The 17233-nt window shown below is 38.6% G+C and overlaps 1 protein-coding gene across 2 annotated transcripts in view; it reads right to left on the reverse strand.

The window, feature by feature from the left end:
* Positions 1-17233, reverse strand: part of TENM1 (teneurin transmembrane protein 1) — a 761525-nt gene that overhangs the window by 129981 nt on the left and 614311 nt on the right. For both annotated transcript variants that reach the window (XM_027645293.1, XM_027645294.1), the window contains 2 exons: positions 10952-11190; positions 1634-1786 (listed from right to left, as the gene is read on the reverse strand). In XM_027645293.1, the coding sequence (XP_027501094.1) occupies positions 1634-1786; positions 10952-11190 (392 nt within the window). The remainder of the gene's footprint in view (positions 1-1633; positions 1787-10951; positions 11191-17233) is intronic.

Genomic DNA, 17233 nt, shown 5'->3' on the forward strand with positions numbered 1-17233 from the left:
ACTAGATCGAGTCTCTATTGACTCACACACATATCCTTTTCTCTGTTTTCAAACAACTAATTTTTTAAGGTTTTTGATCTTTTTTTCTGCACATCCTCCTTTGGAAGCCAAATGCTTTGGAAAAGTGTTTATTAATTCTGTAATATATTGACAAAAAGATTTAATGCAGTCGAGAAGAACTATTTGAGATATTTTCCATGGTTCACCAGGACAAAAATATAAAAGTGTATAAAACATTGACTGTAATTCACTACCATTCCATTCTAAGGGACAAAATAATGGATAACAACGTCATTGTCTCCTTAGATACATTTCTATTGCACATTTATCTAATATGATGTCTATCCAGTTGTGCCACACTGATTTGCAAGACTATTGATGTGCAATGCAATCTTCCTCCTGGAAGGATTGGTACAACAATGTCCCACTTTGTTGTATATTTTCAGTCATAAATCTTACCTGAAACACACAAAATCAGATCTCTGCTCTGCTCTAAAATTTGAAAGCTCTGGAAATCTCACATCATTGCAGAGCAATCAGTACAATTTTACCTTCCACTTTACAACTGGAAAGATTAGGTTTCATATTCTACTTGCATTCAGTTTTTCTGATCTAATCTGATTTATGTGCTTTTTCTGAGTATCATAAAAAGAAATGGGAGGGCCACCTGCTTCTTATGGTCAGAAACCATCATCACCGTGGTGAACCTGAAGCATGGGTCAGAGCTTGTGACTAATATTGGAGCAGGTGACCTTACAACATTAAATGACGGGACTTGGGAGGAAGGAACTGCACATCTCAGACACTCCTCTCTGTTTCATCCTCCTGGTTGCACTGCCCACTCCTTTCCTATCCCAGCTCTGGTACGTCTTTGCCCCTTCAAGAGGTCTGGTTCAGCCACTTCCATGGCACAAGATCACCTACATTCTCTAACAAAGCTGTTTTCTGCTGCCATAGGGAACTGATGTGTCTTGGTCATACATGAGACAATCCCTGCAGTGGGCACAGGGATGTATGGAGCCACAGAGGGAGGCGGGAGTGCAGAGCAGGGCTGTGCCCCTGGCAGCAGGGAGCTGCCAGACTGGCTCAGGCGTTTTGTGAAGTCGTGGTAGATTCCTGTGAGCTGATTCACTGTGACTGGTTCAGCTGGGATGTGACAGGATGCTGTATTTTAGCTTACGCCTTCAAGAACTGGATGACTTGAAAAGCATTAAGATTTCTACTCCTCTGCACATTCTGACCTGTCAGTGCAAAGGGTTTCACTTTGCCTGAGATTGACTTTGGTCTGCAAGACAGGCATAGCATGAAGACCTCTGCACAAGTGGGAGCAAGGCAAATATGGTCTCCCCTCCCCTAAGACAGAAGCCACATGCTCTCACTTCTCTCACAAAAGAAGGGCAATTACCATGCTACTGAACCTTCCTTTCCTAATGGTCTGAGTTGGTTGCTAATTTCAGTGAGAGTTCTGCTAATGGAAACGATCGGGTTATGAGCTTTTAAAACCAATTTTAAAATTATACTAAAGAAGATAGAACCTGAACTCAAAATACTGCCAAAACGTAGCAAATACAGAATCTGAACAGTAGCAATGTTTAACTGTTCATTATCTGTCTGTCTTCTCATTCACACATACCTTTTTTTTCTGTTTTATCAGAAACTTTTCCTCCAATTGGTGAGTAAGTAGTATCCATGGATTCTGTTCCTTTATTTCCTTTGCTAACTCCATTTTCATAGAGCTGCCCTTCCACAGGTTGTAGTTGCCAGGTTAAACCAAACAAGTGTACTGCTGCAAAAAAATGAAGACCAATTAACTGATGTCTAAGCTACAGCACCTTCAGTAAGACTATGAAAGAATGTGATGACCTAGTTTCTGCAAAGTCAAGTATTACTTTGTTCTGTTAGTAATAAATCAGCATTTCAAGGGGGCTAATGAGCAATTTACTATTTTACCTTAAAACTCAATGTTTAATTAGTTTCCACACTTTTTTTTGGAGCTCAGTCAGGTCAGAGTGATGAATTTCTACAGCAATTAATGGAAATACTTGCAATTAAAAGGATAACAGTTGAATAAATTCAATATTGTGTGACAGATTCTAATGTTACATCAATGTTGTTCCTCAGCTCTTGACTCTCAAAGAGCTCAGTTTGTTGATTAAAGTACTGACAACAACTTCTCACCTCTCCAACCTAATCTAAGTAAAAATGTGCCCACTGCATTTCCAAACCTTTTAATTTAGGTTAAACATTAGTAAAAACACCGACTCCATAGATTTACTCTAGAATTGCACTGCAGATAAAAAGCTGGCTCTAGATCTAAAATACATGTAATTATTTTACAACACAAATTAACAGAAATATAATTGTTATTTATGTATGCACTATGAAATCTACTAAATAATCCTTTTAGGAAGTTATAAATTATCCTTATTACCATACATAGGGGCTGCCTACTCTACTTAGCTTGCAGACCCATTTCTGTTTTCTGCTTTCCTTTCTTTGTTTCTGATCTGAGGCCTCAAAGGATGGTAGGAGAAAGACAGCAACAGAGGATCTTATTTTAACATAATATGATATTGCAGTCAGTCTAGACAATTACCTAGGTCTTACTGAGAAGGGCAAAGTATTCCAAGGAAGAGGTTGCCTTAGCATTGAAGTAAGTCAGCGGGGAGGACAGATGACCCACTAAAATATGAATTGAGGATCACCCCCACTGAGGAGCTGAAATTGTCACATAAAGAGCAAAGCTCGAGCAGCAGCTCTTTAGCCACATGCAGCAATTTGCACTGAGTAGGATCTGCCCACAGTGGGAGCCTAAAAGGCAATATATTTGCTCTTCCTGAATCATGTAGGAACCTCAGAGACTCTCAGGAGAAGTGTGATCTAGAATGGGTCTTGCATTAAGAAAATACATAATTTTATTCTGCACTTGTATGTACTTCAAGGAAAAAATCTCAAGACAACTGAGAAACTTGGAGTCCATTTCCCTCGTGTTTGCTCACAAGTCTCCTTTGCATGCTGAAAAGTTAAAGTATAAAAATTTAACAAAATCCCAAGCCTTGAATGGATTCCCTGCAAGGACTTGCCAAAACTACCACAGGAAAGCAAAGCTGCCAATCTACAGTCATGAATTCCAGATCTGTGCACTCCTGGGTCACCCAACTACAGCTACATGATCCAAACGAAGCAAATGAGAGCATTACTATTGAATTAGTGAGGTGACAGTATTTGTGACTCATTTATATTTTTTATATTGGCTTCAGAAGAAGAAAGCCAAATTTACTGGATTCTCAAATCACTGACTCACCATCACATCTGGGCTCTGAAGACAAATCACTGGGTAGCAGATACCCATTCCCCAGAAGAGATATTAGAAGCTTACTCCAGTGTCAGTTGTGAGAACTCAAGCCAGAGACCTGCCTGAATTACTTCATATTCTACAGGATTGAAATCACCAAGGCACCACGCTAATACTTTGAAAACGGTCTTGCAGTCAGATCACACAGAGCTAAGGTCTGAGTTTTCAGCTTCTTAATGCAAGACAGATTACTTCTACATACGGAAGGTACAACAAAACCCAATATGCCTTGACATCTCTAGAGCAGATGTTCTTGCTCCTGGCTTGAGCTTCTAGACATTATTATCATTTAAAGAGTTAATAACAACAAAAGGGAACAAAGTTCAATGGGACTGATAGCTAAAGAATTTACATTTCATTTATACTAATGCAAATAATTACATCAGCACTTCAAACAGATCAACACTAGAAGCAAAACACAACTGCACACATAATTTCCTAAGACAGCATTTGCATGTGCTGCAGAGGGTATGTCACAAAGCAAGGGTTGAATGTTTACTGCACCTTTTCCTTACTGCCTGTCTTTTCCAGATCACACACTCCGTGCGTGTTGTCATCCGCTCGCACCAATTCCAATCATTCACTTGCTTCATCTTCCTTGAGGCTGAGGAAGTGCCGTTGTTTTTATAGCTCATGCCAAAGCTTGGCAAGCTGGAAAAAGTATCTGTATCTATGTTTGACAGTCAGCTTCCTCCCTGAGAAACACCAACTGCGTTGTAGATAATGATGGTCTCTGCCAGCCTCGGACTTGCTGTCCGTGTGAGGTGACATGGGGCACCGGTGAGCCAGATTTGCACCAAAAAAATGGGCACAACCGAGTGCTTGGAGAACAAATCACATTGCTGTGAAAATAAGGTCTGCTTGAGTTGAACTGAATGACTTCTAGCACTGTAGAAACCTGGTCACCTTGCAGTCTTAAAATCATTCCAATTTTTATTATGTTAGTTTTAGCTATCGAGAAATTACCTTCAGATCCAGGTGTCACTGACACTAAACAAACCACATACACCAGTAAAGCCATTCATTCCTCCATGTACCTTTTTCAGAAGTTAACTACAGGGAATAATAAATGTTTATTTAGTAGACACAGAGCCCTACCTTGTCTCTTCCTTTTCTGTGATACTTTTCTTTCTACCTAGGGTATACATAATTCCTACAAATCTTGTTTCCTACAACATATGTACACTATGTTTTAAATATACACTTATTTCACCAAATAAGATTACATAAAACTTTCAAATCTCTGTCTCTCAAATCTCTTTAGAAATAAGTAGGCATGTACTGAATTTCATTAAAAAGCTCAAAAGAACTTCTCTTTTGAGTCATTCTCTCTTTGATTTTTCTAGTGGATTTCTGGCTTTTGATTTTCCCCTTTTGCACAAAGGGGCACAGAAAATGCAATTCAGTTGTGGGTCACAATGTCATTTCCCACATCATAAATCCCTTTGCAAGGTTCTCAGCTGTATTTGCCATGTGTAATGCCCAGCTATAAGATCCTACTCCACAGACCAAATAGAAGATGATACCATCGGCTCTGTCCAACTTAGCAGTGGGCTGGGTAAAAAGAAGAGAGATTCACTTTCTGATGAAGGCCTCTGCCCTTTACTCAGAGTTCAACCTTTCAGACTGACGTTTACACAAGAAGATCTTGACTGCAGTACTCTTGAGGGCTGGTTGCTGACTAACAGTACGCAACCCCACCATTAGGATTAAAGATGCATTACATGATGTAGCTCAAGTTCACACAGAACACAAAACAGCCTTTGAGGTTTGATGACTACACATATTACAGAAAAAGCAAAAGCTACTTTGGCTCTGCCTATCTGGCTTACCAAAAAATTTCTGCAATCACATACCCTGTATTTTGCAGCACCTAAAATACTTCAGCTACTAGTGGGGTGCACAAGGTCACTGGTGAACTGCTACAGTTTCAGGCAGAACCCAAGGACTGGTAGGGCAAGTGGAGATGAAACAGCTTGTTAGTTGGCACGATTGCAAAATTCCTACTTCTGTTAGGAGGAGCTGTGGTGAGTCAGCAGGAGCATCAGTCCCTAACATCCCCTCAGCTGGCCTAACTGAACCTCTCCTCTGACAGCTGAGTGCAATATTCTCCCTGCTGGTAGCAACTGCGCTTTTTTACCCAGCATTCTTGAACTTCCAACTTGATTTCTCTCTTTCCTTGGTTCCTCTATCCTACTGCAAAGCTCATCTGAAAAGATACTCTTTCTTGGCTTGCTTGAACCTCCAGTATAATCTCCCTGTCTATCTTTACATTATTACTTTGCTCTGTGCAATTTTTTTGCATGTTGCCATGAGCAGAGCTGCACGTTGCTTTCACTGAGGTGATCTGGAGGCAGGAAAATGTATCTGAAGGCAGAATTTGACCCTCCTTACATAATGTTTGGAGATAGGTCTTATAGGATGGATGCTATCACAGCTATAAATCACTAATATTTTATTAGATAGCCTCGTTTAATTCAAAGTTTCTGATAAAATTGTAACTCAAAAGTAGAATTTTTTTTTATTTTTAAGATGCATTATGGATGTTATAGCAGATGCTAAATGTGGAGGAATCTGTAGTCTGAAGAGACTGGAAGATGCCACAGGATTATGGTGAACCTAAATTTCTTCCTCAATCACCTTACCCTGGCCAGGCTGCACAGTGGAGCCGTGCAGGGTAACTTTAAATGATCAATCTCTCTCCAATACAGAAGATCCTACACGTAGTACAGAGCTTTTCTGGGTAATTTATTATGCTTCTTAGGTAAAAAATAATTATTAGGTATAAAACAGATCTCTTGTAGAAAAAGATATATTAAAGGCCTACATCATCTACCATTTCCATAAATTTCCTTCATGGAACAAAGAGATAAAAAGCCAGTGTTACTTTATGCTGCCTAAGGGATTTTCTCTATCCAGAGGCAGGTTTCTGGTTGCTTCATGTTACTGCTGTAAGTGAAACCAGTCGGGCCATGCTCAGAACCAAAGCCTGGGTCTTTACCTCTGAAGTAAACGGCCAGATTTCTTATTTTATTCAACATTTAAACAAAACAAACTGACACTTCCAGACTGTCTACCTCAGTCCCCACAATTCCACGGCACACTAAAGTAAATAAATATTCACAAAGATACAAGCAATTTTTTCAGCACTCGCTTTGTAAACTGGATTAACCCACCATCTGCTACGAAGCCAATGATCTAATTTAATTTATTCTTATCTACCTTCTGTGTAAGCACAGCTTGTCAACTCCGGTGCTACATGTTTGGCAGAATATGAATAAGAGCCTTGGCTCCGGTGCAAAAGAGACACTCGGTAGTGAGGAGACGTCAAAAAAGTCCTGTGCAATAAGCACTTACAACCTGAGAGCTGAACTTCAGAGGACAAAAGTCCTGCAAATGTGAAGTCCCTCCAAATTGCTGACCTCCACTCAAGGCTTCTGTTTAGCTTTCTCTGCTGTTTCCAGTTATTTTACAGAATCTCAGTAGATCATCTCCCTGAAGCCCAGACTTTAGAAGAGCTGTAATAGACTGTATACCAGCAGCTGACTACTCTTTCTGCACCTGCTCTGACTAAGTGCCAGAAAATGATTTGTTTCTGTAACTGCTAGCAGGTTCTGCTTATAAAACTGGATTTTACTGTGGTATGAAACCACAGATGCATCGGTGTCTCACTTCCAGTAAAGGTGAAGCAATGTGAAAATATCTGCACGCAAATAAGAGTCAAAGTTCTGATCCTGACCTACAGAAGGGGTGATCTTCTGTAAGCTCATTTTATAAAGAAAATACTACTTCATTCTGCTCTAAACAAATCTGAAAATTTGAGACTGCTAATATGTGATTCAGTCTTAAGAGTACTTTCTTTAAATCCATATTAAAATGCTAAGTTATTTTTGACCAATTAAGGCATGATGAAATAAGGATTTTTCCATATATTTCCATATATTTGTTATAGCCATCTTAACCCTCAGCATTCTCCTCTTTCTCAAGCATTCTTCTCTTTATAGTTAACATATTTTTATACCTGAAAATACAAATATACTCCCCCTCTCCTGCAATCCTCCTGAAGGGATGATGGTTTCATTTCTCATTACTGACTTGTATTTTAGACTTAGGAACAAACAAAACCTAATCTTAGACAACAGCAGATGTTGTCAGACTTTCTCCTCTGAGTACTTAGAGATTTGTGACAATATCAAATTTCTCAGTAAGACCCAGGATCTGAGAGAGCAGCCACCATGATTCCCAACTGTGACACCCTGTTGAACCTGTCCCGGGGAGAGTTCTCCCACTAAGGAATTCAATGACATTTCAGGGTTGTGCATCTGCATCACAGCTTTTACACAACTCTGAAATTTAGCATTGTTTACTATACCATTCTATGCTCCAGTGTAAATCAACATATTTTCCCCTTGAGCCTTCTCTGTGTAATTTCTATTTTTGTTACTATTTTATATTGTTTAAAACTATGTAACCAATGTTATAAATCTATGCACTGAGATACATCTGTCCTTAAAATCTGGCCTGGTCCTTCCCAATGTTGAAACCATCACTCCTCTACCTTGTACACGGAGCGAGAAATGGCAGGTCACAGTGGCAGGCAGCAGAGAAGCTTTAATTTCCTTACCCTCCATGTGAATATAATTTAAGACCCAACACCCATCTCCAGTGCATACTCATAAATAGTGATAACATCATGAAGGATGGGGACAACTTCATATTCATACTTGAGAATACATTTGTATATAAAATACCCATTTCATAGTCAGGGATGGTTAAATTCAAGAACATGAGATGCAATTTTCAGAGGCACTGAACATTTGCATCACCTACTGAAATCAATAGGAGCAGTAGGAGTTGAGCACCTTTGATCAATAGGACCAGTGATTTGCAAGTCCAAATCAGCTGCTGATAAAATGGTAAAGTATCATGGAAGAAAAATCCAACTTGCTAATGGGCTAAAAATAACTAACTAGATGAGCAGCCACATCACCCATTTTATTTGGCTTAAACAAAATGATGTGCTGAAAAAAACAAAAAATATTACATTTCTTATTCTACTTCTTGCATTTGCCTAATTTACTCTTAAAATTTTTGGTCAAATTTCTTCTTTAATTGCTTAAGTTTTTATTGCAATTAGTTAAAAAAAAGAGAAGATTTACAATAACATTATGCAATAGCAGGGTATTTTATACCCTATATAGCAACACAGACCAATATTCAGTTGGCCTGAAATTGCAGCTCGTAAGTTAATGCAGGCTATGCCAAAAATACAATGATGAAAACAATTTTGCCTTTACAAAGTCCCCCTTATTCTTCCAGTAACAACTGTTGAGCTGATCCCAGGTTAAGTTTGGTCCTGAAATGAAAATGAGTTCTGTTTTACAGTTTGGACCCAAGTCTGTAGCGATTGCTCAGAGACAACTTTCTTTGACTTGAAGAAAACCTGCCTGGAGACAGGACTGTGGGACCTGAACCATGGTGAGCAAAGAATGGATTTTAACTTCAGAGTGTTACACAGAGTCTAATTTTCTATATTCAACTACTCTTATTTAAAACGTGCACATTTCAAATTTTGAAGTGAAAAATATGCAAGCCTACAGAGCAGTGAACTTTGAAAACAGTTTATATGCTATTATTCATACCTAACAAAGGGAAAGAACTAAGGTACCTGAGTCATAAGAAGAGACCATAAACTTATTCAAATATTTTGAATAAAACAGAGATGGGCAGCAGGAATATTAACTTGGAATAAGCTAACTAATACTACCTGAATCTGCAAGGAAAGCTTATGCAACTGAAAAATGTCTGGGACAAACAAGAGCAAATAATGGCATCTTGAAAGTTTTCTGAATGAGAATTCCTGGTTCAGAAATTTGTATTTTTCCATAGAAAAATAATAATTTATAAAACGCAAAGACACCTCTATTTTACCTGCTTCTGTCTAACTAAAGAAAATATGTTACACCCTTATGTAACCAAACTATGCCCAACACAGACACATCTACAGGAGATTCACACAGAGCTTTTTAATTCATGGTGACAAGGAGCGCTTCCAGCCTTCTCAGGCCGATGACATGCACCAGTATGTCCCTGGAAAGTTACAGAAATTTCAGTGGCAGACTGAAATCTAAAAAGGGATGAAACAGGCAGTGCTTCATCCAGATAAAGTCTAAATGGTGTGGGTGGGATATATGTGTAGCAAACAGATGAGGCTGCAAAAATTATACAGCCAGTCCTAACCGAGGGCATATGCTCACCAGCTGTTATGTAAATCTGCAATTAATGGAGCTTACGAGATCCTCAGGTGCTTTCAAATCATCATACACCAGAAATGATCAAATCTGCTTTCCCATATGCATCAGATGAGGATGTTAGAAAAAAATCCCTCCTGATGAGCATCTTGCTGACAGTAACCAAAACTTGGTCACTATGGGACAAAGAAAAAAAATCCAACCCAGTGGAAAACAAGAAATTATTGCAATTGTAACAAATTTCACTATATAGACATTTATTCAGAGAATACAGAAAATCAGTGGCCACTTATTGGTTTGGAAGTATCTGTATTTGGATGTCTGTCAAGTTTTACCAAGTACTCATTCAGGCAAACCTGGAGTTATTCCCATTCAAACTATAAGATAAGCTTGTCAAGGATACTCTAGTTCCTGCCACCTCTCAACTGGCATCTAAACCAACACTAGACTAAGAGTGTGTGTGAGACAGAAAAAACTAATTAGATTTTCCTACGTTTACAGAAGCCACAGTCACATTCTAAGATTCTACACACAGAATGTTCTTTAATATTTTTAATTCAGATTGAAAAAACAATGTGATAATTACTGTTCAGGCAAAATGTCATGTAGTAAATCACAAAGACTTGCTCCCCTATGTACATTGCAACTACACTGACTTCAAGCCCACCTTCAATATATCTCTCTTCCAAAAACAAACCCCAGGAAGCCATTTCGAGCTACTCGAATAAATCCTGTCAATATATTTTGCTAACAAAATTACAGTTAGGTACTATGTAACATTTTTTTTAAAACATGAATTCAATAAAGTGATAACAAAATGTATCTTAGAACACATGGTGTAAAATCCTGTGTATTTTTAGAGCTAGTTGTCATTCTAGCCAATGATATAACAATTGAGAGGAAAAATGATAGATTTAAATGGTGAAGAGATTGAAGAATTGAACTAAAGGTAGCAAGGCTAAATACCATCAAACATTACCAGTCTTTCCAGACAATCCTTTAAGAGCAACAATGTTGTAAGGCTTAACATGAAAATCAAATGTTTAATTTAAGAAAATATCACAGCAACTAAAATCAGTAGGAGTCCTCTGCTAGTATAAACATGCAATCTTGAATAACATTTTTTTCTCTGTCAGGCAGCATCAAGGTCAACAGAGTAGAAAGTTAATGAGAATTCCATGTTTTGTTCAGCCTTTGGCCAACGTGGTGTTTTGTTAGCCAGAATTTACAAAGCACCAATGGCAAACATTAATAGTAAAGCATGATTTGTGTTAGTGTAAAGAAGGCAGGACAACGGAACAGAGAAGATAAAGGATAATTCAGCAGAGGGGGAAGCAGAGCTTACCGATAACGTAGGCGAGCAACAGTGCCAGGGTCACCGTGATGGCAGTGGCACTCAGAGCTGTGCACTTCCAGTTGCAACACCTGTAAGGTTTGTTAAAAGTGAAGGCAGGCCTGGAAAAGGTGCTTCTAGGGAGAGGCCTAGGAGGTGGGGAGTAAACAGTATTGGATGTTAAGGGATAGTTCTGACTGGCTGCGCTGAAGATGGCTGAAGACCCAGATCCATGTTTAAACAGGAAATGCCTACAAAAAGAAGACAAAGAACCATGTTGTTAAAACCATTTTGTGATGTAAAAAGTGAAGGAACTATATCAGCACTGTGTGGTTGTATTGCCCCATGTAAGCACAGTGTGGTAATACTGCACATATTCACAGAAAATATCAAAGACAGGAAAACGTATTTCAATACCCTCTGTACTGGAAGTTTTTCAACCACACCACAAGATTTCCAGCAATTTTTTAGTGAAATCGTATAATATAAATGAATTCTAAACTATGCTCCCAGTGTTTCAGAGTATTGCTGAGGAAAGGCTGTTTCTCAGCAGAGCACCTGGGATCCTCCAAAGATGAGCAGCCCGTGTGTGCCTTGTACGCAAGTGTGCCAGAGACAGGGGAACTGCTGCCAGCAGTACCCACTCCATCCAGAAACACACAACTAAGTTCACCTCACCAGGAGTACCCACAATATGCTGAAGCCACTTACTACTCTGACCACTTATTTTTCACCATGGAATATAGGAAATAACAGAAAAAAAAAAAGGTGACTACTCAGTCACCTGATCTACAAGGATAATCCATTTGGAAGGACTGCAGTTACTGCATAGGTAAGTACAATTTCTTTACTGTTCTTAATTGAGCTATTTTGAGAGCAGTTTTTCTTCAAATGCTTTTGCCTACTGTGGTGATTCTCAAACACACTAGGAAAGAATTCATTTGGAGACCTATTTCAGCATACTTTTCAGGACTGATTGCCTTCAAGAAAAAAAAGCAAAGACTTACATTAGCACAAAAAATAAGGTACAGAAATGTGCCTTGCAGAACAGGCTCTGGTGCAGAAATATAAAGTGGTTGCTTAGAGGACAAAGGGTGCTTTTCAGGACTGTCAAGTGCTCTCCAAGAGAATTTAGGAAAAGTTATTTAACGTTAAACAATAGCTTATTGTGTTATGTACTCAGAAGTTGTGGCAAAAAGGACAAGTTCAGGGCTGACCATACCAGCCACTTATTCTTTTGGAAACACCAACTTTCTTTGGACCTTCTTTCCTTTGTTTTATCCAAGGGAGCAAACTTCTTCAGTGCACTCTTTTCTGACAGGTGCACATCTAAATCTCATGGTACAGCCTGGACCCAAAGAAGTTTAGAACATCTCGGTGTTCCCCTGTCTCAAGCCATGAGGTCTGAGCTGAGAAAGCAAGGGAAATGGCATTGACACTACACAGCTTGAAAGAACAAGGCCCACCTTGGCCACAGGGCTGCCACTCGAGTATTGTTTCAGCCTGAATCTCTGTAGACTTTCTGCTGAGTACCCCAACTCAGGGAGGCATTTCCTAGAGACCAGTATTCAACTCTCCTGAGCTTGCCAGCTCTTGTTCTGGGACCCAGACACTGATGTGAAGCAACCACCAACCTGCAGTTCAGACAGGCCCTACCATATCACCTGTGCCGGGGGTACAGGTTGTCCTCAGTTGTTTCTGCCAAAACTGATGGAGGACTTTGTGTTTAAAATCTTATGACACTGTGATTCCTGCAAGCCAAAAATCACAGACACTTTTCAGCTGAAGTTAACTGGCCAATGCTGACATGATCCAAAATCTTCCCAATGGCAAATGTACCTTTACACCCTTCAGCAAAGCATAAGGAAAGTTTTTGAATGCATGTGTGGATCAATCAATCTGTGCTGACAGAATTTATTTGATTGATACACAGCAGGATGTACGCAGGATCAAATGCTCAAGAGTATGAAACATGGTTATACTGTGACATTTGACTTTAAGACTATTGTAAATACATGTTCCTGAAAAGGTAATTGCTAAAATCGTGTGATGAGTATGATATTATGTATTTCCACTATAAGATTTTAAAAGAAAGGTTACAATTTTCAAAATGCCAGATTATAGAAAATAAAAAGGGCCCTTTATTCAGATAGTTACATAAAAAAGAAGGTAAATGAGAATACAGGTTAGCTTGCATCACTGTTTACAGTGCCTATGAATCAGGAATCTTATGATTAAACCACGAGAATGAAATTTGAGTACTAGTTACTGCTCGTCATAATTACCCAAGTGAACCACACTCGGACAAAACAGGACAATTAACCCCGACTGAGTGCAGATCCTGGCATTATATCACACAACACAGCCTAGTTTTCCTTCCCACTGACTTTCACAGCTGTAGATATATACATTATAGAGATGGCAGTGCTCTGAACATTGTAATGTTACCCGTGACTCATTAAGTTCAAAAATTCTAAACTCAAATATAGCAAAATAATACATTCAAATGAAGTAACAGAACTGCCTACAGGACTTCATAAACCTGCTTCCTTCCTAGCAGGCCACGAGATCACAGCTGGTTATTTTGGATTCAATGCTTCATTGTCACACATGGAGGCTTTTGCAAGTATGGGAAGCTTTACTTCTCAGTCAGCAGTTAAGATACAGTCACTCAGACTTCTGGTAGGAGAGACTGTCAAGGCAAAATTCCCATTGATATTCAAAGAAATAGAAGCAGAATCACCATATAATGTTATAAGATATAAGCATATACATATAAGAAGTATGTACGCATATATACATATACGTATATATACACACAAATATTATAAATATAGAAAAGTCAATTGTTCCTTACTTGCATTATGTGTTCAAGACATAATGACAAAAACTACTTATTTGATAACTTCTCATTTAAATTTTTTGGAAACTGCAGCAAAAAGGTCTGATATTAGCAGTATAGATTGTCCTTTATAGTGCATAGCTCAAAGGTATCAGAGGTAAAGGGAAGGAAACGCTCAGCTGAAAGTTGTTATTATTAAGGCACTAACAGCCTCCAATCAATAGCCAGGAATAATTTCATTCTCTTGCACAGGGATTTATAAAAGGGGCTTGATGGTAAAATGCCAGTGTGCAGAGGGACTCTATTATCAGAAGAGAGCACAGAAGCTGGATCCAGCTCACTCCATTTTGGACAGATGACTCCATTCACACAGAGTAGAATTTAAATCGCTCTAATTTGTAATAAAACTGAGATTCTGAAGCAACGGCACACTGAAACTGAGCTACCAGTGAAATAATGTTGAGAACACGTTAAAAAACCCAATTGTTTATGTCTTCCATTTTTCTGAGAGTATATTGAGTACCCAAAGACATTTCTATAGAATTTGAAAAACACTGGTGGCACAAAGACAAATTTCCAAAGCTAGACTGTGACTATGTTCTCATAAACTCAGACGACTCCTCATCTGTCTGAGCACACCACTGTTCCCAAAGGATGTCAGGACATGCTAAACTGTTGCTATCAATTCTATAAAATCAGACACTCTCTCCAAAGAGCAAAATAATAAAACCTGCAGTTCAAAAGTTTAGATGTGACTGCAGCCTGGTGTGTGCTTTAATATTTGATCGAGGAGAAAAGCTGAGGCTTTTTTTTTTTTTTTGTAAACTGGGAACACAAGAAAAATCAGAGAATTTATAAGGATAATTTATAACACTACTCCTTCCAACTGGAGAAATTCTAAATGTTCACAAAAACATCAAAAACATCCATAAGGAAGATGATAATACTCTCCTAAAAAGAGAAATATAGGACCTAATCTGTAAGTCACTTATTTGTGAAATAAAAGTCACTTAATATTACACTGATAATTCCAATACATGAATAAATATTAAAGGCTCAGTAATAACTTCATTTATAGAAGAGGCAGTTGGAAAACACTTATAACCACCCCTGTTTGCCTGCCTATCCATCTGTTCATTGCTACAAACGTAAAGATTTTGAACTTTGCATCCTCTCAACTGAAGTTAAGTGGAAGAAAAAGATCCTACCAGACTCAAAAAAATTGTGGTGGGGTAGGATCAAAGCCCTCAACACCACCATCCCCCACTCCCTGAATGCATCAAAACCAGCAAAAGGCCCTGGGAGCTTCCTTTCCCAAATTCAGCTCTTTGCCCTCTCCAAGCCCTTCTTGCTGCCCATCCAGTGTCCAGCACAGCACACGCTGGTGAGTGAAGCACAACACACAGAGGCTCATCAGCAGCCAGGTCTTGACCTGCCCTGACGTGCTCAGTAAACAGAAAAGCACTGAAGGAAGGGAGTTATTGGGGAGTTCAGGTGACACAAGGCATGAAATTAGACCTCTCAGTCCTGCTGATGGCAGAACCAATTGCATTCTGGAAAGAAGCAGCTTCACGTGGCTCATCTGAGTGCTCGTTTAACCTCAAGAGGGACGGCAGATAACTCCAAGAGTGCAGTTCATACAAATGATGAATTCTCAGCTAAGAGGAGGTTAGAGAAGAGTTCTCTGAGTCTAACACTCTTCTCTATCAGGATATTTCATTATGTACTTTTGGCTTCTTATCTTGGAATAGTAATTTAAGTCTTAGAAGAGCTACTTGTGAAGCAACATCCCAACTGAATTCACGTGGCGGCAACGTAATATTATTACAGAAACCAGATTAACCCCACACAGAATTCCATAATTAAATTCTGAGAAAATATGTTTCTATCCCAGTACCGTAGAAATGTCCCTCAACTTTGTCAAGGGCTTAGTATCACTTCTCTAAGTTCTATGCACTTCCTCAGTGCCAGGCATCTGTAGACCTAGAAGTCCACCTTCATCTGTTCCCATGACATGCTTTCTTTCCATTTCTATTAAAAATCACAGGTTTGTAAGAGGAAAAATGAAGAACAAAAGCAGATTTGAAAGGGAGCCACCTGGTGAGTTAGAAACACAAATCTTGGAATACCTTGACCAAAAAATTAGCCTGAATTTCTCCTGCATAAACCAAGTAGGAAGACATTTGTACCTGTGTGTGTTTTGCATTTGAGAAATAGTTACTTAAAGCATTACTAATTGCTGCAAAGCTTTGTGAGAGGAAAACTAAGAAGACTTCAGTTCAATCACTGAAAATTCTCAATTTCTTTTGAGCTAAATTTATAACTGCATGTAATGCATATAACTGTATATCTATACCAATGTTTAATTGAAATAATTCCTTTAGATGTCAACAGAAGCACAAAGGGAATTTTTAAGAGGCACAGTAGCTGAAATGTAAGAAGGATTCTGGTTTTTGGTATAACCAGAAACTATATGAAGACAGTAGTCAAAAGGGGTTTGGAACTGATATGTTTGCCCATCTACTTTGGCAAACATCAACAAGGAGCCCATTGGTACTTATTTTAAGTTATTTCATATTTCCTGTGACAGTGGTAAGAAGCAGAAATTTGCTCTTTCATGACTTTCTACCCATTCTATTCTGTACCCGAAGTGTGAGGGGAAAAAAAGGGAAACTTCTAAACTTAGATAATAATCAGAATAGGGACCTGTCTTTGTAAATCTGATATATGTCATGCAGCAAACTATATAGGATAAAAACAAGACAGATATTCTGAAGTAATATACAGTACAAGACACCTACTTGGCAATAAAGATACACACACTATACCCTCATCTTGAAAACCAACCCAGGGAAGCTGTATCTGAATAAGACTTGACATATCATTATAGATAGAATCTGACCTATAATTTTATCTGCTTTGTTTCACCTTTTTGTGTACAAGAACTGCAGGAACAAGAATTCTCATGGGTGAAAGAAGGGGGAAATGGCCATGAAAACTATTTATTTAATTTATTAATAATTCTATTTTTACATGCATAATTGAAATAAATTTGAACCCCCCTGGAGATTTGTCTTTGGGAACAGAACTGCTTTGTTAAAATTTCCTCTTTGAGCTTGACTTGCTTTTTTAATCATTCATATAAAATTGCTTCCCTTTATTCACTCATATTTTTTTTATATAGCATTTGAAAACTCAGCCCTGTGACCCTGGATGTGAAAGGATGTAAAAGGAATCTGTATCCTTTACTTTTCACTTTAGTACAGAACAAGAAATGATGCAATGCTGACTCACTTGTCTGTTGTTGCTGTAAGGCAAACTAAGCCTGTTAACCAGGTGGCTAAACCTTCAAGTCCCTGGCAGAAATCTGGGACAATAATTATATAGATATAGGACAGTGCCAAAATCAATCAGGAACAGTTTCTAAAATGGACCAGTTGTCCAAAACACAA

Source organism: Corapipo altera, unplaced genomic scaffold (genome assembly GCF_003945725.1).
Source record: "Corapipo altera isolate COAL_440 unplaced genomic scaffold, ASM394572v1 65, whole genome shotgun sequence".
Taxonomy (NCBI): domain Eukaryota; kingdom Metazoa; phylum Chordata; class Aves; order Passeriformes; family Pipridae; genus Corapipo; species Corapipo altera.